The following is a 27,088-nucleotide window of genomic DNA, read 5'->3' as shown; positions in this document are numbered from 1 at the left end:
AGAGTATGGGGGCAGGGACAGACAGGTTGACCAGATGCCCTAGCCCCGTCCTTTCTAAGAGGTTCAGTGTGGAAAACAAGGCCTTCTAACACTACCGAGTCTCTGAGGACTTCTTTCAGGGCAGGTCTCTGTTTGTCTCCGACCCAGATCAGGAAATATTGCACATGTCTACAGATTTGGATTGTAAGGGTGGGGGGAGGGGAATACGGCAGCCTCACCCACAGGTGCTCTGAGCACAGCAGGTAGAAACAGTGCCCAAGGTTTGGCTTTTAATGTCAGTCCTCCTCCTCTGGGGGAGTAGCAAGGAGTCTTGCAGAACGGGGGCTGTTCTCCCACTGAACCGCAGAACACCTGCGAGGCTGGCCCTGCCCCCCGCCAAGGCCCGAGCAGAGGAGGAGACACGGTTCCTGAACCCACCTGGGCTCCAGGAGCCTCCGAGCCCCTCCAGGGACCTTGGGGGCATATTGCACAGGGACTGAGAAGTCTTGACCTTGGAGGAGAGGGCAGCTCTGGGACCCAGTGGGCAGCGTAGACAGGAGTGTTGTTCTTCACAAAACAAGGCAAGAGCAAAGGCCCCGGGGCTGCTGGGGGCTCTCGAGCCACCCCCTCCAAGGGAATTACAGAAGAAGCACCAGGACTTGCACATGTGGTTCTAAAACGAAGGGTTTTGGCCAAAAAGACATCCTCAGTGGATACTCTTTGGGTCCCCAAATTACACCGCAGATCACCCCTAAAATATTCACCACACAAACACGCAAAGCAGAGCAAAGCAAAAGCAAAGGTTTTGTGCAGAATTCCCTCCCCCACCCCTGCCTTACCCCCTTGGAGTGCGGGGGCAGCTTGGTGGTGGTGGGGGTGTGTGTGTGTGTGTGTGTGTGTGTGATGAGGCTTCAGATGCCTGACTGAGAAGCAACTTCTGCAGGTCCCTGAAGGTAGAGTTTAAAAGCTGCTTTGACCCAAGGGAGCACAAGAGGGCTTTGCGTTTCCTGCCTAGAATTTCAGCAGAAAAGTAAAGAGAACATTAAGCCACATAGGATTGTTGAAGTCCAGGCTTGAATGCCCCTGAGTTGGAGAGAGGCCAGGGAGGGCAGGTGTCCCAGGAGGGAGCAGGAAGGTTTGAATGTCACCCCTGTCCTGTCCCAGGGCTGCCCCCACCTCTCACTTCACAGTAGTTGGCTCCTGGCTCTCTGGCGTGCCCCTCCCCACCCTTGCACAGGCAGACACTGGCTTACAGGCTCCACACTTTGAAAGGCACCTGGGGAGGCCACTTTCAAGCAACTCCCTTTAAGGATTTGTGGGCTGTTTTTTTCTGTTGTTGTTGTTTTTCTTAAAAAAAATCTTTTGGTTGTTTTTCCTCTTTTCTTAAAAAAAAAATATAGATATATATATATAAATAGCTCTTCATGTAAAAACACAGTTCCCCAGGTTGAGGTATGCGGCGGCCTGTGGTCACGGCAGGATGAGTTCAGCATGGAGCCAGCGGGTGGCAGGTGGTGGCGGCCACAGCGCGGCGTCTAGCTGGAAACGGCCATCACGTAGCTCTTGGAGGGGCTGGTTCTACCCAGCAGCATCTGGTTCTTGCAGGTGAGCAGCCCGCAGGACGCAGCCACCGGGGCCTCCTCATAGAGGACACAGATGGAGCCGTCCTCCCCGATACGGTAGGACACCTCGTAGGGGTCCACCCACAGGGTCAGCTCGCTGGGCAGCAGCTGGTGCAGCTGGGGCGGGCTGAGTCCGATCTGGCTGGCCACCTTGCTGATGATGGGGTCCATCTTGTGGTTGATGCGGATGCAGCGGTAGCCAGAGCCCTTGGAAGGCTTTTCGGGAAACCAGTGGTGTTTGTAGTGCTCTGTGAAGACAGGGCGGAGGATGCCCTGGTTACAGCAACAGCAGGGACTGGGGCACTTGACTACAAGGCAGAGACCAGAATGGACGCTAGGAGAGGCAAGGGGTCTCCAAGGGGAGGTGGAGAGACCCCTCCCCTCTGGTAGGCCAGGGTGAGGGCCTGTGACAGGGGGCGCCAAAGCTCTCCCAGCTGCTCCACTTTCGGCAGCCCGGAGGTATGAGGAGGGAAGGCATGTCCAGACAGAAGCTCTGGGGACTTCAGAGCCATGGCTCAAGGCCAAGGAAGCTGCCAGCTCTGATGGAACCAGAAACAGCCCCTGGGCCTCCTGTTCCAGCCCAGAGGCTCATTTCCTTCCCTCCAAGGAGTGGACACGGATAGCTGGGTTGAAACTTTGTGTTGTTCTTTGGTGGGCAGAACCCAGCTCCAGCCAAGCCGGCAGAAAGGGAGCTGGGTCTCCTCGCCAGCCAACCGCACATCCCTGTCTCACGCCCTCTCCCAGCGTGCGGGTACTGGCTCCCGTCTCTCCACACCACAGTCAGTGGCGGACGCCTGAGATCGACCACAGAACAGAGAAGACAAAGGGAGCCCACGTCCAGAGAGGCAGACTGGAAAAGCCTCCCGTGCGCCTTCTCCCACAAGGACCCCCTCGGCCGGAGGGGTTTCGTTGACCCGCTCTTTGCTTCCAAGGTCCCAGGTGTAGGGTCCCAGCAAAGGTGACGAGCACCCGATCAGATCCACGGGGTCCCTCTTGTCCCGGGGCACAACCGGGAAGCTCAGATCAGCTCCCTGGGATGGAGAGGCGCGCTCAGCCAGAACCACCCGACCCCGAAAGCTGAAAGTCGCTGCTGCGGGGAGGGGGCCGAGGCCCGGCGCTCACCTGTTAACGCCTCCTGGAGCGCCGTGCTGAAAACCTTGAGTCTCTGCTCGCTCACGCAGCCCCGCGTCCTCAGGAGGCTGGAGAGGAAGCCCACGGCCGCGGCGATCTCCGGCACCATGTCGGCTCTCTGCCCGTGGCTCATGTCGTGCGTAACGCCAGGAGCAGGCGGAGGTGTCCCAGGCGGAGGTGTCCGCGGGTCCTGCCGGGGAGCCAGGGTCGCAGCCTGGCCGCTCCTCGAGCTCTGCGCGGACTTCCCGGGACCGCGCCTTTCATAGGCTCCGTGAGGGCGGGGCCAGCGGCGGCGGCGCCCATTGGCGAGGGACAGGGGACGCGGGTGGGGTCGCCGTGGACACGCCTCGCCCCTCCTCCGCCCCCGCCACCTCCTCGGCGCTGAGGTCATCGCCTGCTGACGTCAGTGCTGGGAACCTGCGGCTCCCGAGCTGCGGGCGGGCGGAGAGGGGGCGGAGGGGAGACCAGGGAGGGGAGCGAGTGGAGGAAAGGCGGTACCGTGGGTGCTCCACGCGAGACGCGTCCGAACCTCACGAGCAAGGCCTCCGTCACCCTGCAGCGGCGCTCTCGCTCCCTGTCCGTTTGTTTTGGTGGTGAGCCAGGGGCAGTGTCAGAAGGCGTTTTCTGTCCTCTGGTTCCTGCTTTCCTTCCTCTGCCAGTTGGTCTGCTCCCGGCCGCGCCCGTTACCCCGTCCACCCCCCGCCACGGTCTTCTTATTGGAGCCAGCCTCTGGCTGGAACACCTGGCCTTCCCACTAACATCCCAGAAACTGGTGCAGAGTCCCGGAATGGGGAGATCCCCTTTTTCTGTTAGAGGAATCAAGCCTCTGAAATCCCTGTGAGCACCCCCTAGACAGTTCCCCGGTTCCTTTCCTGACCTGTGCCTTGCCAGCTGTGCCAGCCTCAGGCCACTGCAACCCCTTGCCTGTATGGTGTCTGCTTGCTCCTCTCCCTTTCTACCTCTTTACCACAGAGACCCCGTGTATTAGGCTACCATGCACCATGCACCTGTGCGACCTTCCCCTGTGTGCATGTCCTGTCGGCACCTTGGAGGCAGGCAAGGCCAGAGTCCGTTGCCAGGAGTCTGATACCTGCTCCAAAGCCAGCCCCCTTCCTGATCTGCTCCAGCCCAGGCCTCCTGGCGGCAACATGCAGCCCCACCTGTTCTTTGAGTCGTTTTGATAGTTCTGAGACATCATTTTCGTTGTTCCATGTTGTGGAAAACTTTCCAAGGTCTGTTAGCTGACCAGGTCCACACTTGATCTTACCAAATGCAGAAAAGAGATGACCAAGTTCATTTTAGTGCATTCACAGACCCAAGGACATGCTGCAAAGCTTGACCAGGAGAGTCGTCCAACCTGTCTTGCCTTCCATCCTCTGACAAGGCACTCAGTGCACTCTGCCAGCCTAGACGAGCTGGCTGTCATGTCTCTCATGTGCATCTGGGTATGCTGTCCACTGCACAGGCATCACTAACTGAGAAGGCCAGATTCCACATATGCACTCCAGAGTTTAGTCACATCTTATGATTTTCTCTGAGGCCAGAGTTTGTCTAGGGGTCTAATCTCCCAAGAAGCCTTGTCTGGGGTGACCCCCAGATCTGACTCCTATGTGCTCCATCTAGTGCAGGATCCAGTTTAGTCTGCCACTCGCATCAGCCTTCACACATACCGGTCAATGCAGCTGCCTGATCAATTCCATGCCTAGCTCCATTTCCCATGCAGAACAATGGGTGCTGCAACGTAGACCAACCCAATCTGCCACTAACCCAGCCACTGGCACACCAGAGGGTGTCACGGCCTAGTTGGGGTGACCCCCACCAGGCCTGCCTTCAGGCCCAGCTCCTGTATGTGCTGGTATGTCCAGCAGTCTGATGTGGCATCATATCCCATCTAGCTCTCATACATACCATCGGTGCCACGACCTAGCCCTGCCCAACCTGCCCGCAACCGTAGCTCTTTCTTGAAAGTTTTTTTTTTTAAATAATCTTACTTAGTTGATTAGGGTACAAAAAGGGTCAAGGACTACAGGAAAGTGGATAATATTGTTTCCACACTAATATCATCACTTTTCTCCCCTGCATCCTTAGCTCTTATGTGAACTGGCAGGTGAAATGGCCTAGCCTGGCATAGCCCACACCCATCCTGGCTTCTGCATGTGCTACTATGTGATATGACTTGGCCCAGGTCAGCCCAGCCCAGCTACCTCTTCTTCCCCAAGCCAGCTTATACACATGCTGGTACAACCCTGCCTGGCCTGGCCTACCCCCAGCCTTGGCTGACGTGTTCATCACTGGGAACTGCGACCTAATAGAAGAGTTCTTCAAGTTGCCCCACCAGGCCAGCTCCCAGACCTGGATCTCATGTATGGTGGCAGGTTCTAGGTCCCTGCACAGTCTACTCCCCCCACCCCCAGCCCTGACCCTTGCATGTGCTGATGGCTGCTGTGGCCCTACCCATCCCTAGACTCGATTCTCTGGCATACCCATGCTTGTTGCAGCCTGGGCCAGCACGTCCTGCTCCCAACCTTGGTTCCCATGTGTATCAGATAAGGTCCATGGTCATGCCTGGATTGGCCCAACACTACTCCCTGCTCTCACACAAATCAGTGGATACTGCAGATCCACAGGGGTGAGCCCACATACCTCTTTCAGAATCTGCTCCCAGATCTAGTTCTCCTGTGTGCTGGTTGGTGTCATGGCCCAGTGTTGTGTGGTCCACTCCCTGCCCTGGACACTCACTGCCCATACTGTAGTCTAACCCTGCCAGGCCCCCCAACCCTAGCTTTTGTGTTTGCCAGCAGGCAGGCAGTGATACTACCTAGCCAGCCCAGGTCTCCCATGTGGGCAGGTGCATTTGCCTGGACATGACATGCCCTCTGGCTTCCCCTCTCTAAACCATCCAGTCTCAGCTCCCTCATTTACCTGCAGGTGCAGTGGCCTGGTCCATGGAAGCCCCCAGAAGTCATCACACAGATGTAAAGTACTCCCTCAGTGGCCCCCACTCACACATCCTCAAACCCCTATTCCACAGATAATCCACACACTCCCTGCTGCTGTGGGACCCAGGGTGGTCTTCCTGCAGGCCTGCTGGCCCCCTCACACAAACCTTTCGAAAAAAGAAGACAGAATAGGCAGCTATGCTGTTTGAAGATCAATTTGGCATTAACCAGGTCCGGAATGCTCTACAGCATCTTCTCCCAGCAGTGGAACATTCGCCTAGGTACAAGGCAACCTAGGTAGTTGCTTACAGCTGGGGAAAATGGCAATACCAGCTGGGATGCGGATATGGCAAGCAGTGGCTTACCTTGCTGAGCCACAGAGCCGGCACCCTGAAAAACATCTTGAGCTTGGTCTTCCAGCTGGGAAACAGAGGCTGAGCTCACGTCACCCCTCTCAGCCACGGCCAGCCAGAGTCTGCAGGTCGTTGTTTCAAAGTTCACATCTTGTCTTGCCCGCATCATGCAGGCTACCTGGAAACAGGTCACTATGGTCTGACCCCACAATCCCAGGGCAAGCCAGACCTCAAGTGTTCTGCTCCAGCTTTGCCTATAACAAGTCAAAATGCCCTGGAATTCTGAAATTGTAGCAGTAAACACATGTCTTCCATACCCTCAGCACTGGCCCCTCCCCCAGAAACTGAGTCAGTACAGATGAGCCCTCTGCTCATTGGTGGGAAAAAAAAGTGTTTGTTTCAGGAAGTAGGGCTGGCCCTGGGGAGAAGATAAACCAGAAATGCATCAAACCAAAAAGACCAGGTGTCAGAAAGGCCGGAAGTGGCCAAAGTTAACCACCAAGGATATCAAGGAAATAGGTCAAGCTACAGACACCTGTTCGGGCTTATTCAGCACCTAAATTGGAAAACCCGTTCCACCTTCCTGGGTGTGTTTTTGACAGGTGCCTGGTGTTCTGGGCCTTATCTTGCCTGCAGCCAGAATTGATGAACAAACCTCACATGGGCTATCACTTTTTTTTTTTTTTTTTGGCCTCAGAACACAGAGTTCACATAACTCAAAGTTTTGTGTCTGTCTCCCAGCCACACAGGAGCTCCTGATGGAGCTGTGGTTGTGACTGGGAGTGGACTTGCTGTCTTCACCTCCAGGGTCCCCAGGCAGCTTTGCCATGGCCCTGGCCTGCATGGCCTCCCAGGATGGCCATGCCAGACAGTCACACCGGGAATGAAGGAAACAGTCCAAACCAGGTGGGTGGGAGGGGTTGGGCAGGGAAGGGCAGGAAGGCCATCGTGGGTCTGCCATGGCCGAGGGTGTGCCCGCCGTGCCACTGGGCTGCATGTCAGCCTTGCTCAGGGCAGGGCAGTCCGTGAGAATCAGAGGGCAGCACTCATTCTCTGGAAAGGCCTTGGAAGAGGGAGCTTCTCTTTGCTCTCGTTTGGAGTTCCCACACTCCACTCAGGATCTAGGCTCTACAACCAGCTTCCTATAAGGACAATGCATTATACCTAGCCCTCTTATTTCTTAAAAGGCAGAGAGAGAGAGACAAATGGAGGAAGATCTTTTTCTTCTGCTGATTCCCCTCCCCAAATGCCCACCACAATGATGCCTAGGCCAAAATGAAGCCTGGAGCCCAGAATGCAATTTCTGTCTCCCATGTGTGTCTGTCACCTGCTGTCCCCCTCCCCCTGAGTGAGGATTAACAGAAACCTTGGAGGGAAGCAGAGCCAGGACTCCAATCAGGAACTCTGATATGCATTGCGGTCATTCCAAGCAGTGCCTTAACTCCGCACTGAAAGCCCAGGCCTCAAATTAGTTTTTCTCTATCTTTTTAAGATTTGCTTTGTTTTTATTTGAAAGGCAATGTTATAGAGAGAAGAAGAAACTTAAAGAGATCTTTCTTTCGCTGGTTCACTCCCCAAATGGCTACAACAGCAAGAGCTGGGCCTGTCAAAAGCCAGGAGCTAGGAGCTTCATTTGGTTCTTCCATATGGGTGCAGGGGCCCAAGCACTTGAGCCACCTTCTGCTGTTTTCCCATGCGCATTAGCAGGGAGCTAGATTAGAAGTGGAGCAGTCGGGACATGAACCAGAATCCATAAAGAATGCAGGTGCCACAGACAAAGGCTTAGCCTACTTCACTGTAACACCAGCCCCTCAAATTAGTTTCTTATGAGGCCAAATTGTATTATAGTAGTCCCCAATATTTTTGAAGTTTCCTGAAACTAACGTTAAGTTGCTGGGACTAGATTTTGTACAAAACGTCAAAGTCATGCTTCACCCCTTTCTTCCCCATGCCCCTTGCCTGAGACCTGTCCTTCCCTGTCCTTGGAGTGGCCCCGGTGCTGTTTGAAGATCAGGGTCAGGAGACAGGAGCCCTTTCTCCCTCTGTCCCTTCTTATTCCTCCCCTGCCTCCTCCGCTGCATCCTTGTCTTCCTCCACCCCCAAAGACATTTTGAACACCAAATGTGGACTTGCTGTGCCAGCCTGTGGCTCTGCCCACTAAAGAGTAGGCAGTGTGTGTTATGGGGGTTGGGGGAGTTCGGTCCCATGTGAACCCCAAACTGCCGAACCCCTGGGCCTGACTGCCTAGTCGTGTGACTCTGGCCTTCTGTACTGCTCTCCACAGCAGGCATTCCCACCCAGAACGGGTTCGTCCCCCCAGGCCTGTGGCTCAGTCCTGTCTGGGAGGTTATCATGCAGGCTCTGCCTCCTGCACCTGGCTCCTGCTACGTGACTTCCTTGTTGGGCCTGCCAGGACTTGCTTGGCTCGGTTGCCAGGGTAACCGCCGGGCTTCTGACCCCGAGCAGAAACCTGAGGCTGAGCTGTGCTATTCTGGGCAGCTGACGCCAGCGCACCCCTGCACTGCGAAGTGTGCAGTGTTACTCGGCCAAGGGGGGAGTGTGTATGTGGTTGTGTGGCTCCCTTGGGAGATACATATATTTGAGTGAATATATGAACTGAAATGTACACAAAGGCACCTTCAAAAGCATATGGAAAAATGGAATTAAAAGATAAGTTTAGGGGGCTGGAGTGGTGAATTAACAGGCTAATCTTCCACCTGCAAGTGCCAGCATACCATATGAGCACCAGTTCATGTCCCAGCTACTCGCTTCCAATCTAGCTCCCCAATTATGACCTGGGAAAGCAGCAGATGAGGCTCCTGTACCCATGTGGGAGATTTGGAAGCTTTTGGATCCTGGCTTCAAATCGGCTCAGCTCTGGCTGTTGTGCCATTTGGGGAGTGGACCAGCAGATGGAAGATCTTTCTGTCTCTCTCTCTCTGTAAATTTACCTTTTAAATAATAACAAATCTTTAAAAAAGAAACAACAAGGTAATTTTAGGGATCCAACGGTATGATGCACTGGGTAAAGCTGCCTTTTGCCATCTCTCACAGCCATGGTTCCCATCCCAACTGCTTGGCTTCTGATCCAGCTCCCCACAATTGCACCTTGGAAAGCAGCAGGTGATGGCTCAACTATTTGAGCCCCTGCCACTCACGGAGGAGACCCAGATGGAGTCCAGGCTCTTGGTTTCAGTGTGGCCCAGCACCAGCCACAGTGGCCACTTGGGAAGTGAAACAGCAGACTGATTTCCTTCTCTGTTTCTCTCTCTGCGTGTCACTTTGCCTTTCAAATAAAACGAATCTTTGGGAAAAGAAAGTAGAGGTCCGTTTCTGGGCCAATGCATGCCTTAGTGGTCATGGCGTTGCTTGGATGTGCACATCCCATGCCAGAGAGGCTGGTTTGAGTCCAGTTCCTCCACATCTCACGTAGCTTCCTGCTCAGGTGCACCCTGGAAGGCGGCAAGAGATGGCTCAGGCAGTTGACTCCCTGCCACCATACGGGGTATCTTTACTGAGTCCTGGCTCCTGGCTTTGGTCAGGACCAGCCTTGTCACTGTGAGCTTTGGAGCAATGGACTTTTGGATAAGAATTTTCTCTACCTCTTTCTCTCTGCCATTGTTAATAGTTATAATAATCATATTGGTGTATAAAAAGTTTTGGAGTCCGTGTATAGTTTTTCACAAGAGCATGTTCCATGAACTTTGTTAATGTCCCATTTAGGTGTGTGTCCCCACACGGGGAGCAGGGAGGGCACTCAGACGTGAGTATGCCCAGGTTCCGATGCACTGATCTACTGAGGAGGTTCATCCAGGGGACTGTGGTGTGTTGCTGGACTGGATCTTTTGGTGACATGTGTCTGAATGTGACTGGCCCAGCTGCTAATTTGATCTTTCCTCTGCTCAGGCCTCCTTGGTGGGAACCTGGCTGTGCTGTCCAGAACCGATAAGACACATTACCCAATGGGGACGAGATGCCACTACCTCACTTCCTAATCAGGGTGGAGATACTGCAAAGTGTATTTATAACTCTGTGCAAACGATGCCCAGGATGGCGTTGAGAATTCCCTATCATCTTTTCTCAGGCCAGCCGGTCATTAGAACCAGAAACAGAAATCAAAAATGCTAGAAACTGCATTGCTGCTAAAGCCTGCTGCCAGGGCATGTGAGCTATTTTTAACATGTCTGTCTTTCAGCCCTGCCCCAGCTCCACCCCAAAGTGAACTGAAAACAGGGACAGAAAAAGATAAGCCCAAGACCTCTGGGGTTGGGGTAAACAGAAAAGCACCAGCTGCAAAAAAGGGAGGCTTGGTAAAGTTGGGCCAGGCAGAGGGCCATCCGAGTTGGCAGGTCACAGCAAGACTCAAGTTCCAGAAGGAGGCTTTTGAGAATCCACTGAAGGTTGGAGAAGCATCTGAGAGCTAAAACGCCACCCAGTTCATCTGCTCTGGGAGAGAAGAAGCAAAAGGAAGATCCAGCTGTCCCAAAGTGCTTACAACAAGCAGCAAAACTTCCTGCTAGGTGCTGCACCTCTTCACACCTGGAAACAAGACTGGTATAGCAGGTGGCAGGGGAGGGGCTGCAGGCTCTTCTCTCAAGGCAGCATCTAACATGAGACCTGGTGACTGCCAGCAGGATTTCCAGGTGATAAGCAGAAATAACCATGGCAGGTATACACTCACTTGCTGTCACCTGCACAGAAGCCCCTCACATTGTGACTGAAATGATGAGAGCTTGCAGGCCCTGGGGTCAACCACAGCAAGCTGGGTTGGGGTGAGTACCAGGAAGGTCATGGTTCCCTACAGGGCAGCCCCTGGATTTCTTCAGAGTTGGCTCAGTCTTCCCACCTGAATCCCGTGGGTGTAGCTCTGGAGTCTGCAGGGTTCTAGCAGGTAAGCTCATTTTGGTGCAATATGTTTTGAATTCATGCTTTTTGAATATGTCTATAATGCATTTTTGACAAGCTTGTGGAAGCTCCATATGTATGGTTTGGCTTGCCCAGCATTTAAGCATTTGAACAATGCGAGATGGGTGCTGTGGTGCAGCAGGCTAGGTCGCCTGCCTCTGGGGTGCTCACATCCCCCGTCAAGGTGCCTAGTTGTGTTTTGGCTGCTTCACTTCTGATCCAGCTTCCTGCTAGTGCACATCCTGGGAGGCAGCAGGTGATGGTCCAAGCACCTGAGTGCCTGGCACCCACACGGGGGATCCAGATGGAGATCCAGGCTTCTGGCCTCCATCTCACCGGATCCTGTCTGTCGAGGACATTTGGGGAGTGAATCAGCAGACAGAAGATCTATTTCTCTCTCACTTTTGCTCTACTTTTCAAACAAATAAACAATGTAAAAAATTTAAAAACAAAATATCGATCTGTATTTAAAAATAGCTATTAATAATTACTTAATATTTTATTTTATGCTTTTAAAATCTGGAATTAAATGCTCGCAGCTACAGGGGTAGACCATGGCCACAGCTAGAAGTCATGATCTCTACTCAGACCTTCTGTGTGGGTGGGGAAGTCAACTGCCCAAGTGAGCATCAGCAGGAAGCTGGGACTCCACCCCAAGTGCTGGGGTGTGGGATATGGGGGTCCTAGGGAGCACCTCAACCGCTCTGTCAAATGCCCCTACTTTTGTAAAGTTTTTTAATGCCCTGCAGATGTATGCTATACCAAAATAGACTTCTTTTATTTCATTTCCATGAACTTTTCAAAGTGCCCTCACATATATGAAGCATCAAGTGCAAGTACCTGCACATTATGGACGATCAATGAACTACGGTTCTGGTTATTATCGACTGCCAGAAGCAGAGTTCTCAGAAATCACCTACACTCAAGTTTTGATTCTCAGATAAAGAGTGAATGCCGTGAGAAGGTAAGAGGGCCCAGAGCCCCACGGCCACTCAGCAGCTTGGTGCAGACCAGAAGCTAGACCACCCCATGGTTGGAGCCTTTCTCTGAGCTGGCCTCGTTCATTCATCTGCTCCTGCAGTGTCCTGCTCACTCCAGGGCCCTGGACACACAGTGGGTGGCCTCAGCACTTGTAACATCCAGCCAGAGGCTGCCACTGGGGCCAAGTGTGGGAGAGAATCACTGATGATGTAGAACCCGTGGATTTTAACCCCTGGGAAATGACATGGGAGTCTAGAGGCTAAAATCCTTGCCTTGCATGCGCCGGGATCTCATATGGGTCCCAGTTAGTGCTCCACTTCCCTTCCAGCTCCCCGCTTGTGGCTCTGGGAAACCAGTCAAGGATGGCCCAAAGCATAGGGCTCCTGCACCCATGTGGGAGACCTGTAAGAAGCTCCTAGCTCCTGGCTTTGGATCAGCTCAGCTCCAGTCATTGCAGTCACTTGGGGAGTGAACCAGTCGGCAAAGATCTTTCTCTTTATATCTCCTTCTCTGTGTAAAATCTTTCCAATGAAAATAAATAACTCTTAAAAAAAAAAAACAACTAGGGAGTCAGGCAGAGAATTCAGTTGCCTGTACTTGTGTTAATGTTCCCTTGGAGAGAGTGGGGGACACAGCAGGAATTTGAGTAAGAAGCATGTGGGCCTCTCAGAGGTAAGATGGTCAGCCAATGGGGAGTGACTGTCAGCAATGGGGCAGAGCACAGTGAAGGAACTTAATAAGAGAAGGGAGGGAGAGGGTTGGTCAGGCAAAGAGAACCATCCCTGCCCTTGGACTTGAGTATATGGTGTGCGACAGAGGCTCCACGGCCAGTGATGTGTGACCATGGGTTAAGCCACTACCTGTGATGCCAGCATCCCACACCTCAGTGCTGGTTGGAGTCCCAGCTGCTCCATTTTAATCCAGTTCCCTGCTAATGTATCTGGGAAAGCAGCAGAAGATGGCCCAAGTACTTGGGTCCCTGCACCCGTGTGGGAAATTCAGATGGAGTTCCAGGCTCCTGGCTTCAGCCTAGCCAACCCCAGGGCTGTTGAGGCCATTTGCAGAGTGAACCAACAGATGGAGGTTCACTCTCTGTCTTCTGCCAAATAAAAAAAAATAAGTAAGTAGATCTTGGAAAAATGGGCTCCCCTTGTGCAGGCCCCAGACACAGCCATTTGCAGCTGATGTGAAGGGCAGAGGAAAGCCTCAGAAGACAGAGGGCAGAGGGCACTGACACTCAGGAAGCGCTTGGTAACACGGTTGGCCCCAGGAGACTGTGCGCATCAGATGGACAGAGAGAGTAGGCCACAGCTGCGTGCGCACCAGGTGACCTGTGCCTGTCCAGGCTGAGAACTGTGCAACCAGATCAGGCCTGGAGGACAGCCGAACTCAGAGCTCCAACGCATCAAGCAGGGTAGGGAAGAAAACCTCCAAGGGAATGGCCATTTGCAAGGGGGATCCCCATATCATGGGAGGTCAAAGCCTCCAGGCCCTGGCCACAAACTCCCCACACTTACCTCCTGGTCCCTTCCTCATGACATGCTCTTTGCCAATGGGCAGGAGCAGCTCCAAGGTTCCCTGAGGTCCTCCAGTCTTCAAGGAGGTAGATGCCTGCCAGGCCCCTGCTGCCCACCTCCACCCAAGTGCCAAGGCAGGGCCATGTTCCATAGCTTGTGACCCTCCTTCACCAACCCGGTACTGGGTAGGAGACGGGCAGAGAAAGAAAGGATGGCTGGGGGGTGCTTGAGACAGAGAGACTGTGTGTGTGTGGGGAGGGGGGAAGGGATGTAGCAAGGATGGAGGCCCTGGGGGAGGGGCAAGAGAGCTGGACAGATGGCCAGACCAGGAAAGGTCCACGGTGGCACTGTGTGCTTGTGCTGTGCTGGCCCAGGTGCACCCCAGGAGCCAAAGGGTAGGAATGATCTGTTGGGTGTTGTTCCCTGAAGACCCCGAGAATGTGACCTCCCACACCTGCCCCTGCCTAAAGTACCGGAAACTTGCTGGAGGCGGGGGACGGAGGGGACACATGGACTTGGGGACAGCAGCAGATCTGAAGCTGAATTTATTGCCCCTTTCCAAATGTAGAGGACAGACATGTTGTAAACCGCCTCCCAGCTCCTGGGGAGGGGGTGGGGGGTTAGGGTCACCCACATGAGCTCCAGACAGAAAACAAGGGGGAGGCCCCCGGGACGGGCTGAGCTTCCCCAGATGTTGCTCCGACAGGGCCATAATAGGGCTGGGTGTCTGGGGCCAGCAGGAAGCTGGCATCACAGCTGTGACCCCCGAGGGAGATGTGGAGGAAGATGGATCAGAAAGGTGGGAGTGTCTGAAGAGCAGGCCCTCTGCATGCCCTGCTGGTCCTGGCCCTGCACCCTGAGCTCAGGTCAGGCCGAGCCAAAAGTTGGGGTCTTATTGTCCAGATGAGGAAGTTGGAGAAGGGGCAACATGGCCCGACTAAGAGGCCCCTCCCTGAGCCTCAGGCTGCCAAACCACAGCAAGAGAAAGTTGGACACAGAGGTCAGCCGTGCGTCCTCCAGCGTGTGACTGAGGACTCGTCAGCTCCAGGAGAATGTGCCCTGATCAGGGACAAACCTCCTGATGTGGTGATGTTTCCTAGAGACCTCGTTCCTATAACGTACACGTTGCTCACTTTCTAGAAGAACCCGAGGCAGCTTAACATGTTAAGCTAAATACAAGAGAATAATTATACGTGTTTGTATTACATTAAAGAAACTACCTAGTAGTAACAAAGACATTTGCTTTCCAAGGTTTCTTTTATTTTTATTTAAAAGAGTTACAGAGAGAAGGAGAGACAGAAAGAAACAGAGAAAGAGAGATCTTTCACTTGCTGACTTGCTGCCCAAATGGCCACAGTGGTAGGAACTGAGCCGATCCAAAGCTGGAAGCCAGGAGCTTCTTCTGGCTCTCTCGTGCGGGTGCGTGAACCCAAGGACTCGCGCCATCCTCTGCCACGTTCCCAGGTGCATTAGCAGGGTGCTGACTATAGTGCAGTAGCTGGTATTCATATGGGATGCTGGTGCTGCAGCTGCAGACTTATCCTACTGTGCATAGTCAAGATATTTGTTGATTGGGCCTGGCGCCATGGCCTAGTGGCTAAAATCCTTGCCTTGAACGCGCCAGGATCCCATATGTGCACTGGTTCTAATCCCAGCAGCCCTGCTTCCCATCCAAATCCCTGCTTGTGGCCTGGGAAAGCAGTCGAGGACAGCCCAAAGCCTTGGGACCCTGCACCCGAGTGGGAGACCCAGAAGAGGATCTGGGCTCCTGGCTTCAGATCGGCACAGCACTGGCCGTTGCAGTCACTTGGGAAGTGAATCATTGGATGGAAGATATTTCTCTGTCTCTCCTCCTCTCTGTATATATCTGACTTTGCAATAAAGACAAATAAGTCTTCTTTTTAAGATATTTATTTGCTTAAATTTGCTGTTTTGTCAACTCCCAAATTTGTCTCTGAGCTTCCAGGAAGTCAGGGCAAAAAAGGGAAACTGACATTCCAGTCTGTTCTAGTTATCCCCACACACTGATCCACACATTTCTTTGAGAAGGAATTTACAGTGTGAATTCCATGTTGGACCATGGGATTCAAAGCAGAGGGGTGATTGTACTTAGTGTTTAGTAGCAGCTTTTAACAAGAGCCCACGGTAAGCCAGAGGAGAACGGCTGGAATGATACCACTACCACTGCTACCACCTCCTCTAACACCACCTCCGTCACCACCTCTGTCACCACCACCACCTCCTCCACCATCATCCCCACATTGCCCCCTGTCCCTGGCTTGGGGTTCTCTACCCCTCACCTTGGCTCAGGAGCTCCCCTGAGATCCCAGGTTGAGTCAGGGGCCCCCTAGGTGGCCTCTGAGGTGGTAGCACCAGGTGGCACCTGAGACAGATGGCCCCCCAGATGGTAGCACCTCCTTCTCCCAGCATTGTGAGCATGCAAGGTGTACCCCACAGCGGCAGCTCATGAGGGGAATGGAAGGTGATATCTAGTTTGAACGGAAGGTGACAGAGTTTGAGAAGGCTGAGCCCCCCAATTTGGAGAATGATGGCTTTAGTGGGAGTGAGCTTGCTTACAGTACTACTGTCTCGACTCCAGCTTCTGGATTCCAAGCGGGACCAATGCAGGTGCAGGAAGCCCCTATAGCCCCCACCCTGCCCTGGCTTGCTTGGGAAGAAAGGGCCTTCTGCCCAAGATGGTGCATGGGTGGCAGCTTAGGACCCATCTCATTGACTCCTGAGAGGGGCCCAGCGGCATTGGTGGCGGTTATAAGGAGCTGAGTTGTGCTGCAGAAGAAAGCAAGGGTGGAGCAAAAACTTGGGGGAAAACAATGGAAGATACTGCTGAGATTTCCGCCAGACGTTTCAGAGGCATGGGTAGGGGCTGGGGCCAGCCCTAGAGAGGAAGGCTAGACACAGAAATGCCCAGCGCTGTTTAAGCTGTGGTGCCCTGTGCCATTTAACCTTCTCCATGGACCCAAGCCTTCAGCCCAGTCCCAGCTGCACGTGAAGGGGCTTGTCTGCCAAAACAGGGAGAGTGCTGGGACCCACGGCTCACCACCGAGCAGGGGCACAGGGGTCAGTGAGACCACCACATGCCTGGACTGACTTGAGAATAGCTTAGGAGCAGAGGCCAGATTGCCCCAACATCCACACCCCACCCACGGAGGACCCCCTACTGATCTTAGACTAAACTCTGAACCAATCTCGCCCAGCAGGTGTATGGGGCAGTGGCCCAGCTGACACAGTTCACCGATGTTTGGTGTTAGAGCTCGGGGAGTGGGAAGGAAGGCTGGGAGAGTGAGCTGGCAGTTTCTCCTCTGGCCCAATGACTCACTCCCCCTTATAGACAGGGCCACAAATCAATCACTGGACCTCGGATCTGAACACCTTTTGTCCTGGTCCTAGAGATCAAAGTAGAGAGACTTGGTCCCTCCCTCAGGGCAGAGGGTGGGGGCTCCGCTGGTTTGGGGTGTTCTTACCCTCAGGGGACTCCCAGGGGGAAAGCAGGCACACACAGGCCCCAGATGCTGCCAGGAGACAGGGGCAGGGGTGTATTGTGCAAACACAGCTGGCAATTAACTCAGGGAGCTGAGAGGAGGAACCAGCTGAGTGCTGGCGGCCAGCAGGAAATAGCTCCTTGGTGTTGGGAGATCTGAGCCTGGGAGAGTCTGGAAGAGGAGGGAAGGGGAAGACAGAGACTCGATCTGATCTGCTTCCCACACAGGCTAATCTGCTCACCTGTTGGCTGCAGGCAGTACGGGTCGCCCTCTCTTGTCTTATCTGTCTGGGTCAGTCAAGCATGCCCACCACCTGCTTACTAACAGAGCCCCAAACAAACACTCTCCCCAGCCAGATGATTGTGTTTACAAAGCTTGTCGGCGGGGTCAAAGGGCGTCCCCTGAGCAGCTGGGCCAGACCACAGGGAGGGGGTGGGGAGCTCTCCCTCGGGAGCTGGGGCACCACGTGACCACTTGCAGCCCCTAGAGCCGCTTCCCAGCTTAGAGCACCTGGAGGCGTGCGCACCGCGGCGCCGACGCCAGAGAGGGCTCTGAGAGCGGCTGAGGGCCGCCCGGAGGAGGCAGCGGAGACTTGGTCAGTTCCGGTTTCCCTGCCGGTGTGACTGGACGGGGACTCTCCGGGGCAGTCCCCGTGCGTCGCCTCCCCGCCAGCCTCGCTCTGGGGGCGGTGCAGAGACCGGCCCTGAGTCCTCGACCCGGGCGGGCAGCCAGCGTCGCTCCTGCAAGGCCGGCTCGCCCCGGCCGCCGGAGCCTGCTCCCATATTAGGGAAACGCTTCCCCAAGGCCGAGGTCGTGACGTGCCGTGATCCACGTCAGCGGCGGGCGGCGCAGGGTGCCCGAAAAACCGGTGACGCGCAAGGGACGGAGGCGGAGGCGGCTGCGCCCGCCGGGTTAACTCCTGCGCGCGCGGTGCGTGCCAGCCCGAGGCCAACCGGTGCCGGCCCGCGCGCAAGGCCTACCTGGGGCTCGAGATCCTCCTGCAGGGGACGCGGGCAAGGCCGGACACCGGAGCGTGGCTCCCGGCGCGGGCCAAGGGACTCTCAAAGGCGTCCCACTTCTCCAAGCACAGTCCTTTCCCCTGGAACAAGGGCTGAGACCGCTGGGCAGGGGAGTGGCTTTGAAAGATTAGGGGCTGACAGAGGGGCAGCCCGAATGAGGGGGTGTGGGGGCTACCTGTGGGCAGGACTGGCTGAAGCAGCAGCCAGCCTCGCTGGAAGAATGTGTGGACATGTATGTGGGGATACGTGTCTTGTGCACACGTGTGTTTGTATTATAAATGTACCGTGTGGCTCACATGCACACGTACATGCCGTGAGTAGTGTGTGCATGTGCGTCGTGTGTGTGGCACATTGCACATGGATTGTGTGCATACATACCTGCATGAGCACACATGCGCTCACTGCGGTATTGCAAACGTATGTGCCCCATACCACATGTCTGTGTGTGGCACATGACCTATGCACATGTGGAGGTGAGGGGCACCTGATAGCAGACACATCACATGACACCTGGCAGAGGCTGCAAAGAGGCTGCAGTGGGGAGTCCCACCCCCAGGGAGCCCACCACGGTGGGTCAGGGAAAGAAGGGCTCGGGCCTCCTAAAGCGCCCCTCCCCTGCCCACCCCTCACTTCCTCTCTTTACTTGGGCTGTGGCATGGTCCCCTCTGCAACCCGGAGGTGCTACTTACACTGACTCTTGGGGATGGGACATGATCCTGTCCAGCCAGCACTCTGCATGCATGCTCACTGCTTCCAGGATGTCTATGTGGCACATAGCAAGCTCTCTCCTAGGCAGCCTCTCCGGACCCCTATGGAGAGTCAGTCAGAACGCTTGGGACCCCAGGCTTGGCCTGCTGTGTGTGGGAGAGCGGGTGGGGGTGGGGAGAGTGCTGACTGGCAAGATGAGGTGGGTGCACACATCTGGCCTCGCCCTGCCCAGGGCCACTTGGCTTCCCCAGCTGCACCATCACCAGAACGGGAAAGCGGAACTTTTCTGCTTAGGCCGGCTGGTCTTCTGCTTAGGGTGCGGGGCCAGTGTGTATGGAAAGGAGCCTGCCTGTTGGGCCTCCTCTGGGAGGGTCCCCCAGCCCTTGGGCCTCAGCTCCACCCCTTCGCTTCACAGGCCCACCGCTCCTCTGGGGAAGCAGCCTGCCTCAGTCACTCCCAGGGCAGGGCCCAGATCAGGGGCTCAGTGGCAACCAGCACCATCTCCCCCAGTGGCACATTGTCACGAGGGGGGCAGAGGGAGGCAGCCCCAGTACAACATGTTACCTGGTGGGGGTTTGTGGGCGGCTTGGGGATAACAAGCAAACAGGAAGAGGGAGGGAGCCTCCTGGCACTGTGCCCACTCACCGATTCTGCTGTGCACCACGCCCTGCCCTGGCCCAGACCTGCCAATCTCCACAGGTGACCCCACACTGGCTTCCAGACCTCAGCCAGCCTCCAGTCGGCACTGCCTCTTTTCCCATCCCTCTTCCAGGAAGGGAAGCAAACATCCTGCCTGAAGGGGAAGTCTCTGGTCAACAAGTTCCACTTCCGCCCTGCCCGCCCTCCTCCCGCCCCCACTCCACGGAGGCAAGCCACTTCCTCTTCTGCTCATGGAAACAAAGAGCGGCTGTGCTCACAGGGCCTGCTTCCTCCTGCCCTTGACTCCACGGCAAGCACAGTCTGACGCCCCGCGGACCCACACCTGCGTCCCCAGCACAGAGCAGCGGCCATGGCAGCCGCAGGCCCACACCTGCTGCCCGTGGGTGTGGATTTCACTGGCCACTGAGCCACGCTGGCCCCAGATGCCCTCCCCTGCTTCCGGCCCTGGACACATACACTGCTGCATGCCGTGTTCCTGGTATAAGCTTGGGGGAAACAGCCTGGGTAGGAAACGCTTCAGGTGCCTGCTGAGGGCTGCCCACTGCTCCCAGCCCCTGCAGCTTAAGCTCATGGTTACCCAGGAACCCTCCAAGTTACAGGCTTTTTTACATCTGAAAACAAATGGTGGCCAACTCATCCCACTGCCAACATCAACTAGGTTGTGAATAGAGTCACTATGTTTTTGTTTTGTTTGTTTGTTTTTAAGATGTATTTATTTTTATTGGAAAGGTAGATATACAGAGAGGGGAGACAGACACAAAAATCTTTTGTCTGCTTGTTCACTCTCCAAGTGGTCCCAACTGCTGGAGCTGAGCCGATCCAAAGGCAGAAGCCAGGAGCCTTCTCTAGGTCTCTCATGCGGGTCCCAGGAGGTCCCAAGGCCTTGTACCATCTTCCACTGCTTCTCCAGACCACAAGCAGGGAGCTGGATGGGAAGTGAAGCAGCTGGAACATGAACCAGCGCCCAAATGGGATCCGGGTGCTTGCAGGTAGAGGATTGGCTGATTGAGCCATTATGCCAGGCCCTTGTTTTGGTTTTTAAAATACAAAGGGAAGACAGTTCCCTTACACTGAAGATTTTATGTATTTATTTGAAAGGCAGAGAGAAGATCTTCCAACCACCTGTTAAACAACTGGGGCTGGCCCAGGCCAAAGTCAGGAGCCAGGAGTTTCTTCCAGGTCTCTCCCATGGGTCATTGGGCACACAGGCCATCCTGTGCTGCTCTCACAGTTGCATTAGGAGCTAGATCGGAGTAGCAGGACTCGAACCTGTGTCCAGAACTGCAGGTAGCAGTTTAACTCACTTCACTACAGTGTTGGCTCCTCTTTTTTATGTTTCCAGCTCAAAAGAAAGACACTTTCCTTATATTAAAGATCAATTTACTTATATGAAAGGTAGAGTGGCAGAGAAAAGGAAGTCTTCCATCTACTGGTTCAGTCCCCAATTGTCCCTGACGCTGGGGCAGAGCTAGGCCAAAGCCAGGGGCCCCTAACTCCATTCAGGTCTCCCACATGGGTGATAGGGACCCCAGTACTCAGGTCATGATCCACTCCAGCGCATTAGCAGGGAACTGGATGGGAAGTGGAACAGCTGGGACACGATTCGGCACCCTGCTATGGGATGCTAGTGTGGAGCCACTGCTTAATGCCACTTATGCTGTGACTTCTCCAGCCATGCTCCCTGTGGGTGGCCCTCCCTGCCTGGGAACCCAACGTAAAACTTGCCTACTTGGGCCACTGAGTCAGCCCTAGGCTTACTCAACTTGCACCTGTCCCTTGGGGATGTGGAAAGCATCCTCGGTGCTGCCCAAGGCTTGTGTCCTTGTGCCATCTGCCCTGCCTGTCCCAGAGGCCTGAGTGAACTGATCCACGGCCCAGATGCACTGCTTTGTCCCTGTCGTGGCCCAGGACAGCTGCGTCAAGCACACGGACACTCAATAGAAGTGTGAGTTTGGGCTGGCAATTGCCAGACGACTTCTCGGGGCAAAACCTTTCTCCCATGTGGGTCTTGGAGACAGATGGCTGTCTGGCTCCAGAGTTTTCCGTTGTTTCTCTTTTATGAGTCAAGCTAATTTTGGATTCACTAGGATTCCTTAATGAACTTGGGGAAGCAGCTGCCCACGGAGGAGCCCAGAGAACCAGGCAGGGCCAAGCCCCAAAGAGCCTTTTAGGGAATGTTGGGGGGTGGGCAGTGGGCAGAAGAGGCTTGGTTCTGGGTCCTCCGAGGCCTTCTCCCCTCAGCCCAGGCTCACCTGCCAGAGCAGTACAGCCAGAAAGTGCCGGGCACAGTTGCCATCTGTCTGTGGACCTGTGGTTGCCGGGGCAAATATCCCCAAGGAGGGAAGCAGAGAGTTCTAGAAGGCACAGGATATCATTATCCTGGCTTATGAAACAGGCCTGCATTATAGATGGAGTAGGGGATTTCAACCTCCTGCCCAAGGTCCAGAAATATCTCTTTGGGGTTCAGCTGCTGTGGAGGGCTCCCTAGTACACAAGTGCCTGGGGAGGGGATGTCCAGCGGCTTGGGCTCAGATCCTGGCTCCAAACAGTCACTCACTGTTCTCTATGTCTCTTTTCTCACCCTTACAGTGGAAGTCATCCTGAATTATCTATTATCCTGGATTTATTATTATTTGTGTCACACAAGACTAACTCTCTCATCAGCTGTCTTAATGAATCTTCCCAATGACATCCCATGAGGATAACATCAGAGGAGCAGCCTGGGGCCTAGGCGTCTAGTGTCCTGTCTCACGGCCCAGCCAGGTCTGGATGGCAGCGGGGTGTGGGGAGGGCAGGGGAGGTGGTGTCCTCCAGCCTTGCTCTGGGCCATGCCATGGAGGTGGCAGCAAGGTGGCTCCATGGGGTGGGGGAAACTCAGGGCCCGTGTTGCAGTGGCTGAGCTCACTGCAGGCTGAGTCACCAGGTTATTTGGGACTGACAGCACAGGGACAGTGTGGGCTGGGTTAGTCCTGGTTTACCTCCCTTCTGCTTCATACCTGACCCCCCACGTGCAGGGTTGAGTGCGTTTCCAGCATACAGACAAGATATTCCTGCCCTGAGGGAGGCATGGTCCCGGAAGTCCCTGGAGCTGCCTACCTGCCTGGGCTCAGGTGTACCTGTGGCTGTGGGCCCAGTGGGGTAGAGTGAGGCAAGGAAATGAAGTAGCCTGGCTGGGTCCCTGGCAGGAGCCTGTGCACGTGGTGGGGAGGGGAATAAAGCCTAAACCTTTTATTGGGCTGGTGGGAAGGGGTTCTATCCAACCTATTCCAAGTAGCTGGTTAGCACAGACTGGACCCAGAGATGGGGGTAGAAAGACCAGCTGTGCCCAAGAGGCTGCTTTCTTTGTCCCTTCCAGAGCCCGTGGTCTTCTAACCAACCAACCCACAAGGGGCTGAGATGGCCTATCTTGTTCAGGGTCCAGGCCCTGCTGGCCAGGGTGAACCCTCCTTGGAGGGCCTGCCACCATCTGTTTTGCATGGCCAGCTGCCATGCCCCACTCCCCCACACCCAGCCTGCTCACAGGCAGAGCCCTCACCCTGGCTGTACCTATTAATGTTTAATGGCAGCAGGTACCTTATCTTGGTCACCCAAGTCGACTTGATTACCACTGCTCAGGGACCTGGAGCGTGAGGAAGGTGGCAGATGGCAGACCCATCCGGGTCACCTTTTCCTCTGCCAAGAGAGGAAGAGGGGGCTTTGGAAGGGACAGGGCAGGAAGGTGGGGAGATGCAGAAAGGGGGCAGGGGGCCAGTCACTCGCAGTGGAGCTCTGTTCTACTGCCTTTCTCAATTCGGCAGCAGGTCCTCCGGGGAGGCCAGACCCAGGGCAATGGGAGGAGGAGTACTGTGGGGCTTCAGCGAGCACCCATTCTGGGGTCTCCTGAGTGAAGCAGTTCATGGGGAGCGAGTGCCGCAGCAGTCAGGTGGTTTTTCAGGGCCGGTGGAGGCCCCAGGAACACCTGGGGTGCGTAGTCAGCTTCTATTTGGAGAGCAGACGTCATGGCTGCAGCACAGGCCACTTGCGTCCACGTGGACTTGCAAAGCATGCCAGAGAATGACCTGGCCTGTAGGCTGAGGCTAAGCGCAGGACTCACGCTTCTCCAGGCTCTCCCAGTCCCCTCCCCCATCACGCCCCGCCCTTGCTCTCACACCTGCCCTCTATGCCCCTTGTTGGACATGCCACCCACTCTGGGGCCTTGGGACAGAGGGCGGGACCTGGCAGCCAGGCAAGAGACCCTGATGAAGGCCGGAGAACCCAGAAAGGACCAGCTGGTGGGATTGCAGTCCCCCTTCGCCCGGGGGCTTGCCATCTGGTGGCAGTGAGCAGAATGGCAGGATCCTCTCCTAGGGTGGTGATGGTGCAGTTACCTCCTGGGTTAGGAGGGAGGGACGTTGGCTGAGTGGACCTAAAGGCCGACACCTCTGACGCAGGATCAGTTCTCAGGCTGCAGTTCTGAAGGCAGGTGAGTGAAAGCAAAGGGAAAGACAGGTGCTGCCGGCCTCAGGCCCTGTGGCAATGCAGCCTGCTGTATGCAGTGCCCTGGCCTCCAGGCCACCCGATGAGAGGGCATGTGAAGCCACTGGCCTCGCAGATAGAAGATGCTGGAATGTGGTCAGCCATGCAGGTGGAATTCTCAGCTTTCTCTGGGGCTCTGACATTCGCAATGTTACAAGAGGTCACCAAGTGGCCTCCTCAGCAAGGCGCTCCCATCCCAGAAGGCTTCAGGACAAGGATTCCCTCCCTGTACCTCCTGTGCTCCAGGCTTCATATTAGACTCTGTGGGAATAGCAGTGAATAAAACGCAAGCAAATAAATACGTTCCTTGGGGAGCTCACCTGGATGAATGTGAGAGAGAAAGTGTGTGTGTGTGTGTGTGTGTGTGTGTGTGAGTGTGTGTGTGACTGTGTATGAGGGTGAGTGTGTGAGGGTGAGTGTGTGAGGGTGAGTGTGTGCGACGGTGAGTGTCAAGGTCAGAGTATGTGTGTGTATGAATGTGAGTCAGTGTCTGTGTGTGTTTGTGTGTGAATGTGAGTGACAGTGACCCCAGCAGGAGGGACACAGGTAGATCACACATGTGTTCTGAAAGCAGAGTGGAGGCCTGGGTGGCAGCACCCGCGGGGGAGCGGGGAGGGTGAGCATCCATCCCTGCCCAGAGAGCAGCACCATCTGTGGGCGCCTCTCATTTCAGGATTTCTAGGAATGCCCCAGTGGAGTTGCAGAAGGCAGATGCCCAGGCCCATCTGATTGAATCCGGGATGCCAGGCAAGGGGAGGGAGGCAGGCCCAGACACAGCTGAAGAACGTTGGTTCTGGGGAACTTGAGTGCAAGAAGGGTGCCAGTGCCCCCAGGAATGCCCTGGACAGAGGGCACTCCTCACACGGCAGTATTCCCAGCCTTCTGAGCGCCTTCCACCTGCCACTCCTCACCAGGGCTATGCCCATCGTCTCCAGGGAAAAGGGCGGGTGAAATTCCCAGAAAGATGCTCCATGGATGGGCAGCAGCTGGGTGGGGCTGGGATTAGAGGGAACTCCAGTTTGGGGCAGAAGCACAGTCTGTGGCTATGCCTGAGTCAGCTTTGACTGGCCAGGGTCAGCGTGGTGCCCAGCCCAGCCTGACCCAGGTCTCTGGGCCACTGTTTCTGCTGCTGTGTTTCTCTGGGGTCTAAGCTCTCATGTTCACGGCCTCAGTCACGGGCACATCAGCCTTGGCCGAGTGCTTCTCTGGAGGTGGGGACACAGGCCAAGCCCTGCTCCCTGGGGACTGCCACTCACTGGAGGAGACTGACAGCACACAGAGGGGCAGAGGAAACACAAGTGCAGGCTCCTGTGACAGACAGAGCAAGGGGTGGGCAACAAGTGTTGGCTAACAGTGTAGGTGCGAGGGAGGCAGAGCCCGAGACCCACAGAGTGCATAGGTGTGTTTGTATGAGGTCCTTCAAGAAAGTTTGTGGCAGAAGAGAGTCAAAAGATGAATTTGTACTGATGCACAAAAGCAAAAAGATTGAAATCTATACGAGGCATTCCCCAAAGTGCAGAAATTATGAAAGTATGTGTGGATGTTCATGTTTGTAGCAAAATGTGTCTAAATCATTTGATTTTGTTTTGCATGAATGGTGGTGTGGGCCTAAGACACGTTCCTACACACACAGGAAATGGAGACAGGGAGAAGGGGCTGCAGAGTGAAGAGTCCACCCAAAGCAGTTGTCAAGGCCCTCAACAGCATAGCACTGCCCAGCCCAGCTGCCCTTCCAGGACCCTGTCTCCACTATCTCCCAAGACAGGCCTGGAGAAAGACTAAACCCATCGCAAAACAGAAGCAAGAGGAAAACGGCAGGACAGAGCATGGGATCGTTAGGGTCCCACACTAGGCCCAGTCCTCTGCCAGGGCTCAAAACCCCACACCCACCTCCCGCCCACCCTGGGGTACAGAGTACAACCTGCAGCCACTGTTGGTCTCCTCCCCTGCACATCTTAGGCCTTACATGACCTCATCAGACCCTAAGCCCCATTATCAGTCCACCTGCACTCCTTAGCCACCTAGGTTCTAGAGCCAGGAGTGCTATTTTCTGTGCAAGGAAGCTTCTCCCAGTCACACTCCCTCTGCCGTGCTCCCTACCTCACAGATGCAGCTGCCAAGGGGTAACCTGCTGGGAACACGTTGCTGGGAACTGATGAAGCAGACTCTCTGGGGCTCAGCTTCCCAGTCTCCCTAAGGAGTCAGGAGCCCAGTGTGGGAGAAGGCTGGAGAACAGCTGGCTCCCTTCCGGGGGCCACACAGGAGGAGATGGCCAGCCTCTCACTGTGGTCCTCATGGGTGCCTCCTGCCCGCCCAGCACCCGTGGAATCGGTGGGAGCCAGGCCTCTGGATTGGGTGACCACCCAAAAACATATGAGAAACAAGTTCTAGACCTGTGAGGCCCGAAGATTCTCCACTGCTTCCTCCAAGGCCAGGGGGTGTTAGAGCTGGCAGTGTGCAGTTGCAGTCTCAGCTGGGCATCATGGGGTAAGTCACTGAACAAAGGCAGAGTGACACAAAAAAGGGGTCTTCCTCTGCGTGCTTGTTCCCACCGGCAGGCTGAGACCAGGAACCCAGAGCTCCATCTGGGTCTCATGCAGGTGGTAAGTACCACCGTCTCCCCAGGTGCATCTACCGCCATCCTACCACCGCCTCCCCAGGCGCATTCGCAGGAAGCTAGCTTGGAAGCAGAACAGCTAGGACTTGAACCTACTACCAGAATGTGGGATGCTGGCACCACAGGCACCTTAACGTGCTGCGGCACAGTGCCAGCTGCTCTGGCGCAGCTCACAGAGGAACTCAGCAGTTTCCGCAGGGTGAGGCTGGCCCTGTCCCTGGGGAGTGGCGCTCACCTCCCTGACCCCATCCAAAGGCCACCCCGACTGCACAGGGTGTCAGAGCCTTGTCTGCTTTGTTGGATTGAGCGGCCCCTTGCCCTGGCAGACAGCCGTCTCTAGGCCTCTGTTCTGTCAGGCTGGGCCTGTTTTCCAAAAAACCTGGGGGACCCATTCCTCCAGCAGGAGCAGTGAGCAAGCAGACTTCTTTCATCTTGAGCCGTACCCTGACCTGGGGAGCGAGAACGGGGGGAGCGGGGCATCGGCACCAGGTTGTGGGGTGTCTCTCCGGGTCCAGGGAGTGGGTCCCCGCCACTGCAGGGCACACACAAGCAACACCGGCAGGCTGAACCCGGGTGGGCTTTCTATACTCCTTTCCAAAGCACAGCTCCCACAGGGGAGGCACCATGCCCAGAGTCATACCC

General features: G+C 55.3%; 1 protein-coding gene across 1 annotated transcript; it reads right to left on the bottom strand.

The window, feature by feature from the left end:
- Nucleotides 1-1,386: 1,386 nt before the first annotated feature.
- On the bottom strand, nt 1,387-2,970 carry LOC121166669 (protein BTG2). The gene is made up of 2 exons (XM_040995919.1): nt 2,724-2,970; nt 1,387-1,849 (listed from the first exon to the last, which is right to left on the bottom strand). Exons 1-2 carry the CDS (start codon nt 2,863-2,865, stop codon nt 1,515-1,517), a joined length of 477 nt encoding a protein of 158 aa, XP_040851853.1. The 5' UTR covers nt 2,866-2,970; the 3' UTR covers nt 1,387-1,514.
- Nucleotides 2,971-27,088: the final 24,118 nt, after the last annotated feature.

This window comes from Ochotona curzoniae, unplaced genomic scaffold (assembly GCF_017591425.1).
Source record: "Ochotona curzoniae isolate NIBS_2020 unplaced genomic scaffold, NIBS_Ocur_1.0 patch197, whole genome shotgun sequence".
Taxonomy (NCBI): Eukaryota; Metazoa; Chordata; class Mammalia; order Lagomorpha; family Ochotonidae; genus Ochotona; species Ochotona curzoniae.
The sequence above is the reverse complement of the archived record's forward strand: the minus strand, read 5'-3'. Positions and strand labels throughout refer to the sequence as shown.

Bases quoted from the DNA above. Each gene is read 5' to 3' on its own strand.
- LOC121166669 (XM_040995919.1), bottom strand. From the start codon at position 2,865: ATGAGCCACGGGCAGAGAGCCGACATGGTGCCGGAGATCGCCGCGGCC. The intron at 1,850-2,723 runs GTGAGCGCCGGG...CTGTCTTCACAG, and splicing joins GCTCCAGGAGGCGTTAACAG to AGCACTACAAACACCACTGG.